This window comes from Hypomesus nipponensis, chromosome 14 (genome assembly GCF_054491055.1).
Source record: "Hypomesus nipponensis isolate SF chromosome 14, ASM5449105v1, whole genome shotgun sequence".
In the NCBI taxonomy this organism is placed as follows: domain Eukaryota; kingdom Metazoa; phylum Chordata; class Actinopteri; order Osmeriformes; family Osmeridae; genus Hypomesus; species Hypomesus nipponensis.
This window is the reverse complement of record NC_140374.1, coordinates 23070689-23090347: the sequence shown is the minus strand read 5'-3', so window position 1 is coordinate 23090347 and position 19659 is coordinate 23070689. Positions and strand designations below refer to the sequence as shown.

The 19659-nt window shown below is 47.6% G+C and overlaps 4 protein-coding genes across 4 annotated transcripts; 3 read left to right on the top strand and 1 right to left on the bottom strand.

Annotated features, from left to right (window-relative positions):
- Positions 1 to 3048: 3048 nt before the first annotated feature.
- Positions 3049 to 11312, top strand: LOC146259246 (genetic suppressor element 1-like). Its single transcript, XM_084672779.1, is given in 11 exon segments — positions 3049 to 3197; positions 4838 to 4963; positions 6524 to 6864; positions 7009 to 7282; positions 8104 to 8564; positions 8703 to 8824; positions 9026 to 9356; positions 9359 to 9556; positions 9683 to 10024; positions 10123 to 10226; positions 10322 to 11312. Coding segments are annotated over 11 exon segments (2586 nt in total). The 3' UTR covers positions 10460 to 11312.
- Positions 11313 to 11322: 10 nt separating this feature from the next.
- On the bottom strand, positions 11323 to 12611 carry dynlrb2 (dynein light chain roadblock-type 2). Its single transcript, XM_084672363.1, has 4 exons — positions 12503 to 12611; positions 12112 to 12187; positions 11774 to 11941; positions 11323 to 11592 (listed from the first exon to the last, which is right to left on the bottom strand). The coding sequence occupies exons 1-4, from the start codon at positions 12503 to 12505 to the stop codon at positions 11549 to 11551; spliced, it is 291 nt and encodes a 96-aa protein (XP_084528489.1). The 5' UTR covers positions 12506 to 12611; the 3' UTR covers positions 11323 to 11548.
- On the top strand, positions 12572 to 15282 carry LOC146259244 (26S proteasome non-ATPase regulatory subunit 7-like). The gene is made up of 8 exons (XM_084672362.1): positions 12572 to 12729; positions 13039 to 13130; positions 13252 to 13344; positions 13600 to 13697; positions 13908 to 13988; positions 14136 to 14227; positions 14359 to 14557; positions 14643 to 15282. Exons 1-8 carry the CDS (start codon positions 12656 to 12658, stop codon positions 14907 to 14909), a joined length of 996 nt encoding a protein of 331 aa, XP_084528488.1. The 5' UTR covers positions 12572 to 12655; the 3' UTR covers positions 14910 to 15282.
- A 192-nt stretch (positions 15283 to 15474) lies between these two features.
- hprt1l (hypoxanthine phosphoribosyltransferase 1, like) lies at positions 15475 to 19552 on the top strand. The gene is made up of 9 exons (XM_084671296.1): positions 15475 to 15901; positions 16270 to 16376; positions 16683 to 16866; positions 17003 to 17068; positions 17205 to 17222; positions 17377 to 17459; positions 17721 to 17767; positions 18295 to 18371; positions 18868 to 19552. Exons 1-9 carry the CDS (start codon positions 15884 to 15886, stop codon positions 18913 to 18915), a joined length of 648 nt encoding a protein of 215 aa, XP_084527422.1. The 5' UTR covers positions 15475 to 15883; the 3' UTR covers positions 18916 to 19552.
- The last annotated feature ends 107 nt before the right edge of the window (positions 19553 to 19659 follow it).

Below are 19659 nucleotides of genomic sequence, written 5' to 3'. Positions count from 1 at the left end.
GATCTGATTGAAGGAAGAATATGTGTAAGTAAGGAAAATAATAACGTAAAACATGACAGAGGCAGAGGGAGGAGAACTGGAGGGGAGAGAAGAGAGGGTGATCATGTGACCAGGAAGCAGCTGCAAGGCTGAGGTGGCTGTTGTAGAGGAGAGATGGAGGGAGGGAGGTAGAGAGGGAGGGAGGGAGGGAGGGAGGGAGGGAGGGAAAGAGAGTCATGAAGAGATGAGCTCTTTCTAGAAAGAGAGCACAGACCAGTGTGTATGTCTTAAGAGTGTGTATCAGTGTGTGTGTGTCTGAGTGTGTGTGTGAACAAGACATACAACAGGAGAAAGGAGTGTCACAGTGTCAGCGAGGGTGGCAGGGAGAGATGTGTGTGGTGCTTGGGTGTATTCATTGCAGTACGTTATGATTAAACACAGAGAGTAGAGACAGTAGAGAGATGGAGGGAGAAAGGGAGGGAGGGAGAAACGAGAGAAAAGAAAAGCCGATCTAGAGAAATGGAGGGAGGAGAGATGATGAGAGATGATAAGAGAAGGTTTCCGTTCTCTGCTAGGCTGCAGTCATGAGTTCTGTGTCTGCAGGTGTGTGAGGGTGTGTGTGTGTTCTGTCAGTGGGTCAGAGAATGTTGACAGTTGAATAACTGAATGTGGATACTGTGGTTATTGCTTTACCCTGTGGTTTTGTTTCTGACTGTGTGTTATACTATGACAGTAAGTGTCTTGGCTAACTCCCATGAGGTGTTGATGTGTGTGTGTGTGTGTAAATAGTCAGCCATATGTGTGAGTTGCTATTAAGCTCATGGCTTTGTTAACACTTCCCCCTTTCTGTCTGAGCCTCTGTCACTCTCTCTTTTTCACACACATACAGGACATCTGAGAGGAGACACAGAACTCTCTCGTTCTTTTTCTCAATATCTTTCACTATTTCTCTCCTTTTTTTGTCCAGAGGACTGTCTCTATCCCTCCTTCACTCTCACACTCTGTCTCTCATTCCTTCTCTCCCATCAGGAATGATCTCCACGGCTACTCGCACCTCGCCAACCATCATCCCACAAGCCAACAGGAGTGCTGATTTCCAGTCTGCTGGATCCGGATTTGCTGCCGCCCTCCAGAAACTTCCCAAACAGACAGAACCCAGACAGACAGAACCCAGACAGACAGAACCCAAACAGACAGAACCCAGACAGATAGAACCCAGAGGTGAGTCTCATAGGGTGTTCTGTTTCAGGCCAACACTGACACATTATCTGTCAACCATGCAGCACTGACACACTGTAACCATGCAGCATTGACACACTGTAACCATGCAGCATTGACACACTGTAACCATGCAGCACTGACACACTGTAACCATGCAGCATTGACACACTGTAACCATGCAGCACTGACACACTGTAACCATGCAGCACTGACACACTGTAACCATGCAGCGTTGACACACTGTAACCATGCAGCACTGACACACTGTAACCATGCAGCACTGACACACTGTAACCATGCAGCACTGACACACTGTAACCATGCAGCACTGACACACTGTAACCATGCAGCATTGACACACTGTAACCATGCAGCACTGACACACTGTAACCATGCAGCACTGACACACTGTAACCATGCAGCATTGACACACTGTAACCATGCAGCACTGACACACTGTAACTATGCAGCATTGACACACTGTAACCATGCAGCATTGACACACTGTAACCATGCAGCACTGACACACTGTAACCATGCAGCACTGACACACTGTAACCATGCAGCACTGACACACTGTAACTATGCAGCACTGACACACTGTAACCATGCAGCACTGACACACTGTAACCATGGTGACCCTGTCAGACATCGTGAGGTTTAGCTCTTAGTGCACTTTTATGTGTTAGAGTGTTTCTGGCTCGTGTGTTAGAGTGTTTCTGGCTCGTGTGTTAGAGTGTTTCTGGCTCGTCTAGTGTCTTAATGAGAGGGCTGACCTGTGCTGACCTCTCTCCATTGCCTCCTGCCTCCTTACATCTCCTTTTAATGAGGAAGTATTAGCTGTTCTCTCTTTTACCCTCCCTATATCACCATGTCCACATATCTCTCTTTTATTCTTTCCTCCTTTTTGTCACACCCACTCAGGACTGTGTCTGTGTGTGTGTCTATTAGTGTTTTTGTGTGTATGAATGTGTGTATGAATGTGTGTATGAATGTGTGTATGAATGTGTGTATGAATGTGTGTATGAACGTGTGTATGAATGTGTGTATGGATGTTGTATTGCTAAACAGTCTTTTGACTTCCTATCAAATTAACACTTATCATAGTTTTTCTGACAGAAACACTCCATCTGTCTCTCCAATCTCCTCCTTCAGGATCCCCTTCAGTCGCGTCTCCAGCCCCGGGCCACAGCCCCCCTGTGTGTAGCCCCTTGTGGGGCTGTGTGGGGCTCCTCCAGGGTCAGCTCAAGGGCCACAGCGTCCCCAGGACCCCCCCAGTGGGCCCTGTCTCCCTCTGCCAGTCCACCAGTGCCCCCTGGAGGACTGACAGACAAGGTACACTCCCTTCCTCCTCCCTCTCACAGGGCTCCTCCTCACTCACTGACTCAGTCTCTCTGCCTCTCTTCCTTCTTCCTACATCCATCAGTAAAACACTGAATTCCGTACATGTGAGAAACCAGAAATCTAAACAGACCAGAGAACGTGCAGAGAGACCCACAAGTATAAAGAAAATGAAAGCTTATTGGAATTTCATTCCCAAGAGAGAAATGTAAGACTATTAAATACATGTCCCTGCCCCCCCCTCCCACTGGCTCTGTTCCAGGTCCAGTCTGGCTTCCTACCGCTTCATCAAGAGTGTTTACGCGTTGAGACCACCACCCAACACGAGGCGACTGCTCCCCCAGCCCTCTCCCCCTGACACCCTCCCTCTCTTTTACCCACAGCTTTCTCATGCAGAACCTCCATCTTCAGAACCTAAGGTTAGAACTCTGCCTCTCAGACCACACACAACCCCCCACCCCCGCACACACTAACCCCCTGTCCTCTTCCTCCAGCTCACCTGGGCAGATGTCCTTAGGGGCCGTTGAAGAGGAATACCTGAGAAGACTCCACCCATTCACTACAGACGACCTCCGGCTTGCCCCCCTAAACCACCTCCACCCAGCAGCTGCCTTCTACCCCCCTGCCTACCTACCCTCCCCCCTCACCCTACACAGGTACTAACCCCCCCCCTCCCCCTACACAGATACTAACCCCCCCCTCACCCTACACAGGTACTAACCCCCCCCCCACCCTACACAGGTACTAACCCCCCCCCCTCCCCCTACACAGATACTAACCCCCCCCCCTCACCCTACACAGGTACTAACCCCCCCCACCCTACACAGGTACTAACCCCCCCCCCCTCCCCCTACACAGATACTAACCCCCCCCTCACCCTACACAGGTACTAACCCCCCCTACACAGGTACTAACCCCCCCCCCTCACCCTACACAGGTACTAACCCCCCCCCCCACACACACAGATACTAACCCCCCCCCCCTCACCCTACACAGGTACTAACCCCCCCCCCCACACACACAGATACTAACCCCCCCCCCCTCACCCTACACAGGTACTAACCCCCCCCCCCTCACCCTACACAGGTACTAACCCCCCCCCTCACCCTACACAGGTACTGAAACCCCCCCCCTCACCCTACACAGGTACTAACCCCCCCCCCACCCTACACAGGTACTAACCCCCCCCCTCACCCTACACAGGTACTAACCCCCCCCCCCACCCTACACAGGTACTAACCCCCCCCCCCACCCTACACAGGTACTAACCCCCCCCCCCCCTCACCCTACACAGGTAATAACCCCCCCCCCCCACCCTACACAGGTACTAACCCCCCCCCCCACCCTACACAGGTACTAACCCCCCTCACCCTACACAGGTACTAACCCCCCCCCTCACCTACACAGGTACTAACCCCCCCCCCCCACCCTACACAGGTACTAACCCCCCCCCCCACCCTACACAGGTACTAACCCCCCCCCCCCCTCACCCTACACAGGTAATAACCCCCCCCCCCCCACCCTACACAGGTACTAACCCCCCCCCCCACCCTACACAGGTACTAACCCCCCTCACCCTACACAGGTACTAACCCCCCCCCTCACCCTACACAGGTACTAACCCCCCCTCACCCTACACAGGTACTAACCCCCCCCTCACCCTACACAGGTACTAACCCCCCCCCTCACCCTACACAGGTACTAACCCCCCCCCCTCACCCTACACAGGTACTAACCCCCCCTCACCCTACACAGGTACTAACCCCCCCCTCACCCTACACAGGTACTAACCCCCCCCACCCTACACAGGTACTAACCCCCCCCCTCACCCTACACAGGTACTAACCCCCCCCCTCACCCTACACAGGTACTAACCCCCCCCCCTCACCCTACACAGGTACTAACCCCCCCTCACCCTACACAGGTACTAACCCCCCCCCTCACCCTACACAGGTACTAACCCCCCTCACCCTACACAGGTACTAACCCCCCTCACCCTACACAGGTACTAACCCCCCCTCACCCTACACAGGTACTAACCCCCCCCCTCACCCTACACAGGTACTAACCCCCCCCCACCCTACACAGGTACTAACCCCCCCTCACCCTACACAGGTACTAACCCCCCCCCTCACCCTACACAGGTACTAACCCCCCCCCTCACCCTACACAGGTACTAACCCCCCCCCTCACCCTACACAGGTACTAACCCCCCCCCCTCACCCTACACAGGTACTAACCCCCCCTGCCTATTCTGACCCTACCCTCTCCCTTTGGTTATATCTCTCTTTTCTAGAATGGAGGAGTCTTTGTGTCTTTCAGCACTGCGGTCACAGTTCTACCATGTGCCTCCAGGGGGAGCCCTCCCCATCCACCCCTCGGCTGTGCACCTGTCTGGGGGGCCCCACCCACTGGCTGGAAGGTAACACACACACACAAGCACACACACACACACAAGCACACACACACACACAAGCACAAATCTCGTAAAGATACATCTGAATGCACACACTTGTATGCTACACCCACCCACACCCACACTCACACACACACACACATAAACACACATGTAAAGAGTATGCCACATGCACCACCCCCTCACACACACTCTCCTGCACACACACAACAGCACACAGAGACACCCCCCCACACACACTCTCCTGCACACACACAACAGCACACAGAGACACCCCCTCACACACACTCTCCTGCACACACACAACAGCACACAGAGACACCCCCCCACACACCTTTTGCTCTCTCCTCTCTCTCATGTATGTGGAAACTCCTCTCTGCAGGTTGGGCACATCTTGCTGAGTGTGTGGTATATTTAGCATACACCCTACAGTGCTATCTACAAACACCCACTCTCCTTCAGTTTACACACACCCCTTGTAGCTATATGCAGACTCCCCTTCATACATTTAGAGATGGTACAGTCCACCTGTGTGCTGTCCAGAGATGGTACAGTCCCCCTGTGTGTATGCTGTCCAGAGATGGTACAGTCCACACATCCTTCACTCAAGTAGAAGTACAGATACTATTGTTTAAAAAGACTCTGGTAAAAGTTGAAGTACTGACTACACTTTTTCACCTAACTTAAAGTAAAGAAGTGTGGGCTCTGACATATACTTAATTAAAAAGTAGCCATTACTACTAGCTGTTTTAGTGTCAGGCTTAGGGTTGTCAACTTTGACTATGAAATACGAGATGAAAGGTGGACTGCCACAGCAGTGCGTTTATGGTTTAGTGTGAATAATTAAATTTACATTCATTCATTTAGCAGACGCTTTTATCCAAAGCGACTTCCAAGAGAGAGCTTTACAAAGTGCATAGGTCACTGATCATAACAACAAGATTGCCCCAAAGCATTACGGGTAGCCAAAACAAGAGGCACACATTGTGAACAACCAAAAAATAGAACAAGAATATACAGTGTATTGTCATTGACATTTGTCATAATGACAGCTAATTGGTTATATGACAGTGATATGTAGTTTGTAACAAACATCTGATCTCTGTGAGGGCGACTTGTTATCGGCCGATGGGAAAAAAGCGAGACGCCACACAGTCTGAGTGTAGGGTTGAGAGAGCACAGTCTGAGTGTAGGGTTGAGAGAGCACAGTCTGAGTGTAGGGTTGAGAGAGCACAGTCTGAGTGTAGGGTTGAGAGAGCACAGTCTGAGTGTAGGGTTGAGAGAGCACAGTCTGAGTGTAGGGTTGAGAGAGCACAGTCTGAGTGTAGGGTTGAGAGAGCACAGTCTGAGTGTAGGGTTGAGAGAGCACAATCTGAGTGTAGGGTTGAGAGAGCAATAGTTAAGGGTTAACAACCTGTTCTGGTTATTAAAGGTCATGTTTCTAACTTCTCCTGAAGTTCTAGACCTGGCCTTTTCCCCCTGGAAATACGTGTCACTGTTTGTGCATATGGTCAATTGGCGAATTGTATTTGTACAATCACCCATCTCTGGTGTTGTCCTTCACAGAATGCAGATGGAGGATGAGTTTTGCCTGCGAGAGAGAGAGTGCGAACGTTTGAAAGAGAGGGAGCGAGAGAGAGCGAGGGAGATGGATGAGGAGCGAGACAGAGAGCGGGAGAGGGAGCGGGAGAGGGAGCGGGAGCGAGAGAGGGAGCGAGAGAGGGAGCGAGACAGGGAGCGGGAGAGGGAGCGAGACAGAGAGCGAGAGAGGGAGCGAGAGAGGGGCAGTCAGAAGCAGAGACAGGTGGAGAGACAGCAGGGGGAGAGAGCAGCAGAGAGACCGTATCGGGCGGAGCTGTGGACACGGAGGACTTCACCACAGAAGAGACTGACTCCTACCAGACTGGGTAAGGACACACACACATACATATACAGCCCTCCCTACACACACACATGTAAATGGCTCATAGCCCCACAGATAGCCCCACATAAGCACAGCCACATGGAGTGTTGGATATTGTTTGACTGGCATCTGATGGTTGTGACTCTAGATGATGTCGTGGAGGCCCCAGTCATCTGGCCAGCCCTCCAGTCCTCCAGGGGGGGTGTGCCTCCGCTCCTGCACAGCCTGGTGCCAACATACCTGGGAAGGGGCCTTGTGGCTGGAGGGGTGCCTGGGATTCTGGCAGCTGGTGTGATGTCTCGGGGAGCCAATAAGGAGGGTCAGTGGTTGGCATGGCAACGTAGGCCTGAGGAGGAAAGGGAAGGACGGCCAGAGCCAAGGTCACCTGGGAAGAGGGCGGAGCCAAGCAGAGACAGACAGAGGTGATTGTACCAGACTAAATCATAGTTAGATGAAACAGAAAATCAGAGATAGATCTCCATCATCTTTTCCCAATCAGTCATTATACAAAGAATACAAACTACAACTAGCAATATACCCCAACATGTTTGTGCCATTTATTTATACTTAACTATAGTACGTACCATAAGAGACTATACCATAAGAGTCTATACCATGAGAGTCTATACCAGAAGAGTCTATACCATAAGAGTCTATACCATGAGAGTCTATACCAGAAGAGTCTATACCATAAGAGTCTATACCATAAGAGTCTATACCAGGAGAGTCTATACCAGGAGAGTCTATACCACGACAGTCTATACCATGAGAGTCTATACCATGAGAGTCTATACCATAAAAGTCTATACCAGAAGAGTCTATACCAGAAGAGTCTATACCAGGAGAGTCTATACCATGAGAGTCTATACCATAAGAGTCTATACCAGAAGAGTCTATACCAGGAGAGTCTATACCAGGAGAGTCTATACCACGAGAGTCTATACCATGAGAGTCTATACCATGAGAGTCTATACCATAAAAGTCTATACCATAAGAGTCTATACCATAAGAGTCTATACCATAAATACCAAAACACAAATGCAGACATGTCACAGCATGGGCTGTATACTTATTTTTTCCAATTCTCATCCTTTTTTTTTTTACCAAAGATGACTAAAGCTGAAAGAATGTCACTCACAAGCATGAATGTCCAGAAACAAAAGGCTTTTGATAAACAGTACAGGTATATGCCCTTTTTGCGTTTGGTCTTTTACCAATTCACTAAGACATCTCTTCCTCCCAGGTCTGGGGAGGCACACCCCAGTCTGGGAGCCCCGCCCCCACTTCTCTCCCCCAAACCCCCTGGTCTCCATGCCCCTCCCCCCACCCTCTGGAGCCCTGCCTCCCTGACAGAGACCCTCCCCGACTCCCGTTGTAAGTTCACCCCCCCCAACCCCCCCCCTCCGGGCCTGACCAGAGCTGAAGGAGTCCTGGGGAGGGGCAGTCTGCAGCCGTCTGCCTGGAGCACAGCCCAGCACCAGGACGGATCCTTGGAGGGTCTCTGCCCTCATAGGCCCTGGAGATTGCCCCTGTCCCCCAGAGCCTGCTCTCATCTGGGGGTGCGCTGCCCAGCCACCTCCCCCTCGCCTCCCAGAGAGCTCCAGGACGCAGAGCTGGTGGGTGATGAGGCCCTGAAACAGCCCTGCCGGCTGATCAGCACAATGGACCTCCGAGAGAGGAGGAAGAGAGAGGCCAGTGAAGCAGGTGAGAAGAGGGGTTAGGGTTAGAGGGGTTAGGGTTAGAGGGGATATATAGGGTTAGGTAGAGGGGATATATCCTCTAATGTTAATATTCCAGATGGACGAGGAGACCTTCATGTTCCTTGTCTTATCTTGTTGCCAGGTTACTACTACGACCTGGATTACTCATGTGACGAGGAAGACGAGGAAGACGAGGAAGACGTCAAGGCCCACCTGAGGAGGGTGTCAGAGCAGCCTCCCCTCAAACTGGACACTTCCTCTGAGGTAAACATCCCCCCCACACACACGCTACTAACCCATATGCACTAACACACAAGTCTCATGCTTTATGCACATGCTAAAACAAACATAAACTAAATGCACATATACACTTACCTCAGTCACGCCTAGGTACACACAATCCCTCTACAAGAACATTGTCTTCCTATCTGATTACTTAATCCCCGCCCCTTCCTGTGTGTGTAGAAGGTGGATTTCCTGCGTGGGTGTGGCCTGACCACCCAGGCTCATCGAAACCAACTTCTTCACCAGCAGAGGAGGAAGAGGAGGAAGATGCTAAAAGAGCGCAGCCCCTCCCCTCGAGCCCGCCCCCTGGTCCCCCCACCCCCCCTCACCACGCCCCACACCCCGCAGGAGATGGACCGCTGTCCTGAGCTGGAGGACAAGAAGAAGTTCCTCAGCGGCCTCCATCTCTCCCACATCTCCCCAAAACAAAGAAGAGGTGCCTCACCCCTCCCTCCTTCCCCTCCACCCTACGTCCCCAAGTTCTCTGTGAAGATCCCCTCATCTCGACATCCCCCCCCCTAGCCCCCCGTACTGAAGACACCGGGTTGGCCAAGGGTCCTCCAGCTAAGACGCTCCAGGGTCTGCAGGACACTGTTGACTCCCCTGCCCAGCTTAAGAGGGCTGAATGTGGGCAGAAGTGGCACGGTGGATCCTGGGAAAGATTCCCTCCGGAGGTCTTCGCTCAACACTTTCAACAGCTCAGTAGCAGAGGTGAGCTGCACTCAAACAGAAGAACGCTCAGGGGGGGATTCTGCCCCACTCTCTCTGGAAGGGTTAGATAAAAATAGACCACCTGAGACTGATCTCTCTCTCTCTCTCTCTCTCCTCCCTCCTCAGGACTCTCCTCCCTACCTAAGCCAAATCTGAAGTTGGAGCCTGTCAGTCCCCCTCCATCACACACCAACAGCCACACACACACCAACTACTCACACACCAATGGCCACTCACGCAAGTACCACACACACACCAATGGCAACATGCACAGCCAACACCCACACACAAACAGCCATGTGCTTGCCCACCATACACACACAAACAGCCTTCAGTCAAACACCCCAACCCTTCATAAGCAAACAACAGGGGGGCAGAATGACCTTTCAGAGGAGGAGGAGGAGGAGGAATCTGGAAGATGGCAGGGTATTGAAGCCATCTTTGAAGCCTATCACGAGTACATGGATGGTGAGAGAACCTGTCCTTTCACCAGAGCCCTAAACTTGTGGATAATTCATGTAGTTGACCTGTGATCCTAAGTGACCGCCACGTTTCCTGTCTCCCAGAGCACAGTGTGGAGAGGCAGGTCCTCATCAGTCAGTGCCGGAGGCTGGAGGCTGAGCAGGTGGCCCTGGGCAGGACGGCCCAGCAGCTCTCTCTCACCATGGGGGTAAGTTCCCCTGCCTGTCTCTCTGCCCATCTGGGGCACCATCCGTCCAACTCTCTAGGGACTTCTGGGTTAACCCCACTGCCGTCATTTCCTAGGAGCTGATTGGCCAGCAGCAGAGAGTGGGGGAGGAGAGGGGGAGGCTTCAGGCTCAGCTCCAGCACTTCAGGAACTGTCTGACCCTTCCCAACATGCACTGGGGCAGGAGGCAAGCCAACGGGCATACATCTAGGTGACCCCCCATCATCCAGGTGACCCCCCATCATCCAGGTGACTCCTGCCCGCCCAGACCCTACTCCTACGGGCGGAGGAATCAGAACCCAGCACCTTGCAGTGGTTAAGATGCAGATTAGTACTCAGCTACAGGGATCAGTGGTTGGAGTGAAGTGACGAGACTGAATTCACTAAAAATCATGTTGCCATTGTTTGTTAGTCAGTAATAGACCTTTCTGTTTATATTATTTATTTCCTTTACATTGTATTCAAAAGCCATACCATGGACATCTTTTGATTGATTTGGGACTGGTCAAACTAAAATGGGTAAAGATATTCAAATGTACAGTAAATGTATTTGGACTTTTTTCAATAGAGGTTTTTGGTTAAGTTCAAAATTCACTAGTGATGTGGGCTAAAGGGTGACAAGACGTGATGTTAGATTTTTTAACATTTTTAAGTTATCTATTTATTAAATGTGCAGTATACAATACTAATGATCTATTTAATACAATTATTTCTGTAATTTATTGATAGATTAAATAAATGGGAAAAATATACCATCCTTTCTTTATTTAAGTGAATGCTTGAATGTCCAAGGCAGCTGTGCCAGACTGAGAGTGACCTCTACTGGCCAAGTTGGAAATTACCGTCATGAAGTTCCCAAAGATGAAGCGCCAAATTCTCAAATTCTGTACAAAGTCAAGCAAAAACATCACAATCTGCTGATTGTGTGTTCATTGAAATGGCTATGAGGTAGGTATGTAAGGACTTTTCATATCGACAAACAGGAATTTGTCACCAACTGTTAAGATTGAATGTTGGCTTTAATTGGCTCCAATACCACACAATAATTACTATAATCTTTATGGTGTAAGAAATCTGTCACATAAAACACATGGCTACGGCATTTTAATTTTTATTTCATAAAAGGATGAATTGTCAGTCACATTGAGATGGGGGAGGACAGGAACTATCTAATACAAGGCAACATTACTACAAAATTAAGGATGGTTACAGAGTAGACAGCAGTATTGGGCCTGGTACACGGCACACATTGTGGCTGGATGTAGCTTAGTGTTGACGCCCTGGGCCTGGGAGTCACGAGGAAGCTATTCACTAGGGTTCTGAATGACTATCAACAAGTACTCCTTGTCTGATGGGGCAGAAGAGAACATTAGATACCATTAGGCTACAACGTTCACTAAACAATGGGTTGAATAGACCTATAAACTGCATGGTCTGATGCAATTAAATTGGTCATATGAATTCAATAATTCTTGATTTCCATAGTTTGCATCATGTAAACTATATAGGATAATTAGAGCTTCACTTACCGGGTGCCACCATGATCTCATGCTTCTTGGAACGGACGCGTAAGAAAGTGAGGTCGTTTTGTGGGTCGATGTCTCGAACAGTGCTCCTGGCTTTCACAGTGAGCTGGTGTAGAAGCCCCGCGTACTGGACTGTGGTGGAGTTATCTAACGTGGTTCTGATTGGGATACCTGGGAAAGACAGCGTCAACAAATAATGTTAACATGACACTGTGCGTGTCCCCGACAATAGGACATTAGCATTACATCTAAGTAGCCTTACTATCATTTTTGTTTGCGATAAGAATATGTAGTGTGTAACTCGTACTGTCCGCTAACAATTAATCTTGTTTTTTTCTCACCTTCCGCATTGACAACAATGGTTCCAATTACGCCTTTGTGGGTTTGGATTCTTTTCAGTGTCTCTTCAACTTCTGCCTGCAAAATTAATTGTGAGAGAAACACTATTATCCAGATGACTCAATGTTATTATATCTTCACAGAATCTCATCCACGGCACATCATCCAATACATATTTGTTGCTGATACAAAAAAGAAACACAGTGTACAGTGAGTGTACTGCAGTTTAGCTACGGTACAGGTAGACTAGCTCTACAGTAGCAGCTACCATGCATTTACATTTCCTATGTTCCTCGTATTGACATGCTAACCTGTTTTACATATACTTGCAATCAGTGACCCAGTCTTGTGAGTACCCAGCTAAAAGTGATTCAAAATGTTGAGTCATTTTACCATATTTGCAGTTAGAAAGCCAGCTGTAAATTTTGTCGGTCTGACTCGGGCAGTATTGCGCTGCTGTTGCCAGGGGAAACGGAAGTAGCTGCTTTAATTTGACAGGAAGTAGTTCTGACCGTTGTTGCGTCTGGTGTCATCGTAGCATTTAAAATGCCGGAGATAGCAGTAGAAAATGTGGTTGTTCACCCATTGGTGTTGCTTAGCGTGGTGGATCATTTTAACAGGTACACAGTTTAAGTCTGTTTATTTTGCTTCATTAGATCGTACCTTTTGTTAAACAATTTTACGTTGCAAACAGTGCAGGCCTAACCAAGTTGTCTAGCTACTCTGCTAAAACAAGTAAAGCTAGCTAGCTGAGTAGCTAACTGCTGAGTCAGAAACCAATCTTTTTTAGCTCATTTTGCCCAATCTTAGCTCTTCTGCTAACTAGCTAGCTAACGGTAACTGGCACCAATAGCAAAATTGGTAAAGCTAGTAAACTGAAATAACTTAAAATAGCAAGATTAAGTATTATTACTGTAATCGTTTTACAGAATAGGAAAGGTGGGTAACCAAAAACGAGTTGTGGGCGTCCTTCTCGGTTCCTGGCACAAGAAAGTTCTTGATGTTTCAAACAGCTTTGCAGGTGAGTTCTTCTCCAATTTCACGTTTAAAATTATTTGGGGGACGGATGTCAATTCCATAGACTAACTGTCCTGCAAAGTTAAGGATGACAACCAGAATGACGTTATCGTTATTGCCTTCAGTACCATTTGATGAAGATGACAAGGACGATTCGGTGTGGTTCCTGGATCATGACTATCTGGAGAACATGTATGGGATGTTTAAGAAAGTCAATGGTGAGTGGATACCCTCATCCATTCAGCATTATAGGTTGGATCAAATCAAATCAAATGTATTTGTATAGCCCTTTTTACACGCAAGCATGTCACAGAGGGCTGCACATACGCCCATAGAACTGCCCCTCAACCAACCTAAACCCTCAAGGAAGACAAGGAAAAACTCCCAGAAAAACAAGAGAACGTTGGAGAACGGCTTGTGGTGTCCTCTCTGGCTAGTCTAGATTCTAACATTCTCCCTGACTCTTTCTGCAGCAAGAGAACGGATCGTGGGCTGGTACCATACAGGTCCAAAACTACACAAGAATGACATTGCCATAAACGAACTTATCAAGCAGTACTGCACCAACTCAGTGAGTGATTCTTCTGGCCTATGGTCCTTAAACATTTATGAAATATAGAAAGGTAAAATAAGGGATTCAAAGTTTTTGATAACGGGACATGAACCTTGGAAGTGTAAATAAAAAAAGCATGACATTTGATGTTGAACAAGGTGTGGGAACCTAATCTGGTCCATCAAGATGGTTTCATGAATCATGATGTTGTCCTTCCTACCCTGTTAGGTGTTGGTCATCATCGATGTAAAGCCCAAGGACCTGGGCCTGCCTACCGAGGCGTACTTCTCTGTGGAGGAGATACATGATGTAGGTGGAAGAGCCCCAGCCTCACCCCTCTAATCCTGTAGTTCAGACCCCACCAGTGTTTTAAATGTTACACCTACATTTGTATGTAGGTGTGAATAAAGAAATGATTGCTGTTTACATCCAACACTTATTGTTTTGTTCTCTCAGGATGGCACACCCACTTCTAAGACGTTTGAACATGTGACCAGTGAGATAGGTGCAGAAGAGGCAGAGGAAGTGGGGGTTGAGCACCTGCTCAGGTATGTATGACCTCTCAACTGCACCCCACGCCCCAGACACACACACACACTGACTGAGTTGGACTCTGTGTGACTGTAGTTGTGTTCTGGCCCTTCCTGACCTCTGCTCTGCTCTTCCTGCTTCTCCTCAGAGACATCAAGGACACGACAGTGGGCACTCTGTCCCAGCGCATCACCAACCAGGTGCATGGTCTTAAGGGTCTGCACTGTAAGCTGCTGGACATCAGAGCCTATCTGGAGAGGGTGGTGGCAGGCAAGCTGCCCATCAACCATCACATCATCTACCAGCTGCAGGATGTCTTCAACCTGCTTCCTGATGTCAACCTGCTGGTAAGGGACAGGAGACAGAGACATTTTGACATTGTGGTTTTGAACCAATAACCCTGCTGACTCCCACATGCTGTGTTGTCTGTAGGAGTTCACCAAAGCCTTTTACCTGAAGACCAACGACCAGATGCTGGTGGTCTACCTTGCTTCCCTGATCCGCTCTGTGGTGGCCCTCCACAACCTCATCAACAACAAGATCTCCAACAGGGATGCAGAGAGGAAGGAGGGTCAGGAGAAGGAAGAGAGCAAGAAGGAGAAGAAGGAGAAGGAGGAGAAGAAAGAGAAAGAGAAAGAGGAGAAGGATAAAGAGAAGGGTGATTTGTCATCTAAGAAAGACGAGAAGAAGAAAAAATGAGTTTTTTTTTTTTTTTTTTCATCTCCTGGTTTTTGGCTCAGATCATACTCTACTGGGCCATGTGCTACATTTAGACAGAGCCACATCTCTGTATGTGGGTCTATCTGAAAGTAGGGCTGTATCTGGGGAATAGTGGTCATCTGAGATGTGGCCTGGTGTTCATATGTGTCCTGAGGGAGAGAGCAGGCCTTTGTGATCCCACTGTGAGAACATGTTCAGGCTCCCTTTGTTGGAGCCTGCAGTTGTACATAATGGTGCCTGAGAGGGAGGGGGGGGGGGGGGGGGGGGGTTAGGGAGTTTTGTATGATGGCGAGGAATTCGATTTTTCTGTCATTAAAGTGGGATAATAAATATTTCATTTCCATTTTCCAAATGTGTTTATTTATTCGATTTATTTAACTAATACGTTTTATGCATTATTGAAAGCAGTTACACACGCTGTCTTAGTTTTGCTATGACGCACGGTATATTTGAGAAATGAAAGCGCAGTTTGAGGTTCCACCAAGTGCAAGTGGCATATGACTCTGACAGCCCCGCCTATTAGAATCTCTTGGAAAGGAAGGCACGAGCATTTGGACGCGATGCTGATAACCAGCCAGGGCATACAGATAAAACGGCTACAGATTTAAATAATTTTATGGAGAAAAATTCCAGCGTAGCTTTATTATCATTGTTGTTGGCTTCGGAAACCAAATTAGGAAATATCGTAGCAGATATTAGTATACTAGAATGTGCTGCAGACAGTTTGTCTGAAAATCAGGTTGCGTCAGGTAAATCAGATTATTGGGAGGGTAAAATGGATTGTGACGTAAAGGTTTAAACCCGTTGATGGTGCATAGCATGTACCGCCCACGGTAAAGTACAGTAGACAGGAAATCGCTGGAAGCACAGACGGCGGACTCCATCAAACGTTTCCCTGGACATGAGCATGTGTCCTCCACTGTCATCGTGAGTAGAAAGCGGCAATCAAGACCATGGCTTCTTATCTTCAGGTAAGGCTACATCGTTGTGGTAGTTAGCTGTTCGGCGGTGACAGCAGATCACTTGTTTTGATTGCAACACTTGTCTAAAGCATATCTCGAGTTTATCCCCACCTCCCGGGATTGTGAGTGTGACTGAATCTTCTTGCTTGGCAGGGTAGTATCAATAGGGGCACAAAATGTGTTCTCCCAAGTAAAACATAATAAACCGTTTTGTGTCGCTCTCAGTCGCATAAGGCAAGGTTAAGAAGCCACTCTAGCTGCTTAAGAAACAGGTGGCTGAAAAGCAATGCGAGAGTATTTGATTTATGCTTCTCTAATTCGGTTCTGTGCCGAACATTCGCATAGAAGAGATTTATCTTTGTTGTGTTGTGTTTCAGATTGCAGACGATGAGAAGGGTCACGGGTTAGACCTGTTCTGTGTCCCTAAACATTATGAGGAGGATTTAGACAGGGTCATCATTCCCCATGGATTGATAATGGATAGGTATGTCTAATGAGACACTCTTTATTGTGTAGCTTTGTCACACACACAAACAGACGCACACACCATTTGTTATTTGTGGATGCCGAGCTTTAATGGCACCATGACCACACATTTGTTTCTCAAATCACTGAACACGCACCCATTATAATGAGGAGTGTATGGGAATGTGATTGGAGAAAGAAGAAGCTGAGATTGCATGATTTAGAATGCACCCATTATGCACTTTGACCAAGGGGAGACTGTAATTCAACAATGCGTATCCCTGATAACTGTCAACTCATCTAGATTGTCTTGTCCCCAACTAAGGACTGAGCGTCTGGCCCGTGACATCATCAGGGACATGGGGGGCCACCATATTGTGGCTCTCTGCGTTCTTAAGGGGGGTTACAAGTTCTTTGCCGACCTGCTGGACTACATCAAGTCTCTGAACCAGAACAGCAACACCTCCCTTCCCCTGACAGTGGACTTCATCAGGCTGAAGAGTTACTGTGTGAGCTTACCTAACCCATTACCACCAGCAGCAACACGTCACGTGTTTATATGTAGGGATAGTTGTGTACAGGTTGTTTTAAACCTAACCAGCTGATATCTCTCTCCCCCCCCCCCCCCCCCACACACACATACAGAATGATCAATCGACTAACAGTGTCAAAGTCATCGGAGGGGACGAGCTGTCCTCTCTGACAGGCAAGGTGAGCTCCACTCCCCTGTAGGACACCTGCAGGTAGAGCTTGATGTGTCTCCATGTCCCAGGAGTTTTCGGTTTGGGTCTCATGGCTTTTAGATGTTTTATTGAGTATTGATCCTTTCTCTCTCATTTCTTCACAGAATATTTTGATAGTTGAGGTAAGACCTGAACCTGTGGTCCTTGTTAACACATAAAACCCGGGGGTGGGGGTGGGGGCGGGGGTGGGGCTGGGAGTTCTTGGGGAAAAGCAGCTCTTTTGCTTCCTCCACAGGCTTTCATCTAAATAGCTGCCATCTTGTGTGTTTCCTGTAGGACATTGTGGAGACCGGGAGAACCATGCAGACTCTGCTTGCACTGCTCGCTCAATACAATCCAAAGATGGTTAAAGTAGTTAGGTAAGAACCAGCTGACACATACATGATCCTACATCTCTCTGCTCCTCTCCAAGCACACTGGCTTCCCTTCCAACTCACCTCTAAAACTGAGATGTTACGTGACTGAGAGCAGCTTAAGAGTTAATCTACCGCACAGACATCCCCGTTGGGTGAAAGTGATTCTCTGACCTGAGGCTGAAAATGAGGCTGTGAGGAAGGTGATTTCTAGAAAATCTAATGAACGCAGTGAGTGCTCAGTGTTTTCTGTCTCTGTTGTCACAGCCTTCTTGTGAAGAGAACACCAAAGAGCTCAGGGTACAGGCCTGACTGTGAGTATGACCCCTTCATCACACTGTTGTGTTATTCCACCACTAGAAAGAGCTCCAGTCTTTGAAAAGATGTTTGTAGTTGGGAGCATTACATACAGTTGTGTTTTACACATGAGATTAACCCACATAATCTGACAATCTGCTTGGTGTAGAAGGACACCGTTCTGCAGTCTAGTACACACGTTCTGACCCGCACACTGAAACTGCTAGCGTTTATGTAATGCTTTTAGGTTGGTCTTGGATAATCTCTTAAAGGTTGTACCCCAGCAGGCCACCTGGTGTGTGTGTGTGTGTTGACCTGCTCTACAGGAGACAGAAATTCAGTTAAAAAGCCTATCAGGATGCACAGTGGTGTTACATACCAACACTGGTGCATTAAGAGATGCTCTGTCTGTCAACAACCCTGCCTGGTGAATGCTGTGATATCCTTGACACTCAGTTCTTAGCATGACAGATTTAGCACAGACTAATCATACATGCCGTGTGTGTGTGTGTTATGTGTGGTTGCCACCGTGCTTCTTTCTCAGACATCGGGTTTGAGGTCCCTGATGCCTTCCTGGTGGGCTACGCTTTGGATTACAACGAGTACTTTAGAGATCTCAGTGTGAGTAGGCTGGATCTCCATGCTCCTGAAAAGCTCTCTCTCTGCTCTCTCTTTGCTCTCTCTCTACTGTCTCTCTCTCTGCTGACAACCAGAGGTGGGAAGTTAAGTAGAATTTTATGGTACTCTGTTTTTTACACAAATATCTGTACTTTCTACTTCTTACATTTTCAAGCCAGGCTCGTAATTTCAGTTTTAATCTGCATGGGTGGCATATTAATTCTTGTCATTTTTCCTGCCTATCAAAGGCAACAATGAGAATGTTTGTTTTTTAGTTTCTTGAAAATAAGTTTAGAAAAAAAGATTTTCAAAAAAAGTTTGCAAAGTTTGGAAAAAGTAGAAAAAAAGGTTGAACAAATATTTTTGAAAAAAGATTTCCCCAAAACAGTTTTGAAAAGTAAAAAAAAAAAAAGAAGTTTGCATCGTTGATGAGTACTTGATCTCCAACAACTCCATTTTCTGAGTCTGTCTGCTGGTCTCCTTCTACTTGTCTCTGCAGCACATCTGTGTTCTGAATGAGCAGGCCAAGGAGAAGTACCGTGTGTGATGGGACACCAGCACTCTGTGACTTCCTCAGTTTCCTGGGGCTGAATCATATTGACATCTTAACATTCATATTTACATGAGAAGCCTCCAAAATAAGAACACATGGAATGTTTGTTCACTTCGTAAAATCAAAAATTCTGTAAATTGAAGTTTAAATTATGCCTGTGAGATTGTCTGATTTGTGTTATTGATATATATTTATTGTTTTTGCTACTTCTAATATTCAATATTCCACAGGTTTTCTGTTATGTATGTTTAAGGATTTCTCAGATAAGTGCCAGTACAATATATGTATGTACTGTGTTGGAACTAAGCTATGCTGTTTCCCTCCTTGTTCTGTATGCCATGCAATGACTGAATTGGAATGTACTGTAAAATATTTATTTAATATTTAAAGCTTAGAAGTTAAAGATTTTTTTCTCGAATTAGAAATTAACAGCAATAATAAATGTATTATTGTTACATCATTGGCGTTTTTTAAATGCGACACCATGAGGTCATAGCCTTCACAACACACTCTTATCAAGTGTTGGAACTTGTGGGCAGACGGTAAGCCCAAGACCGGATGGCTGCTAAAGGCATGATGTACGTGTCTAGGTTTAAACAATGATAAAAAACGATATTATTTTAAATTTACCATCGAATCGCTGAATATAACTAAACATCTGCCGAGGGCCCAATGTAGAGTATGATCCTCCTCGCCAACGTTCTGAACTTTGTAACTTCTGCCTGAACTGTCCTTAGG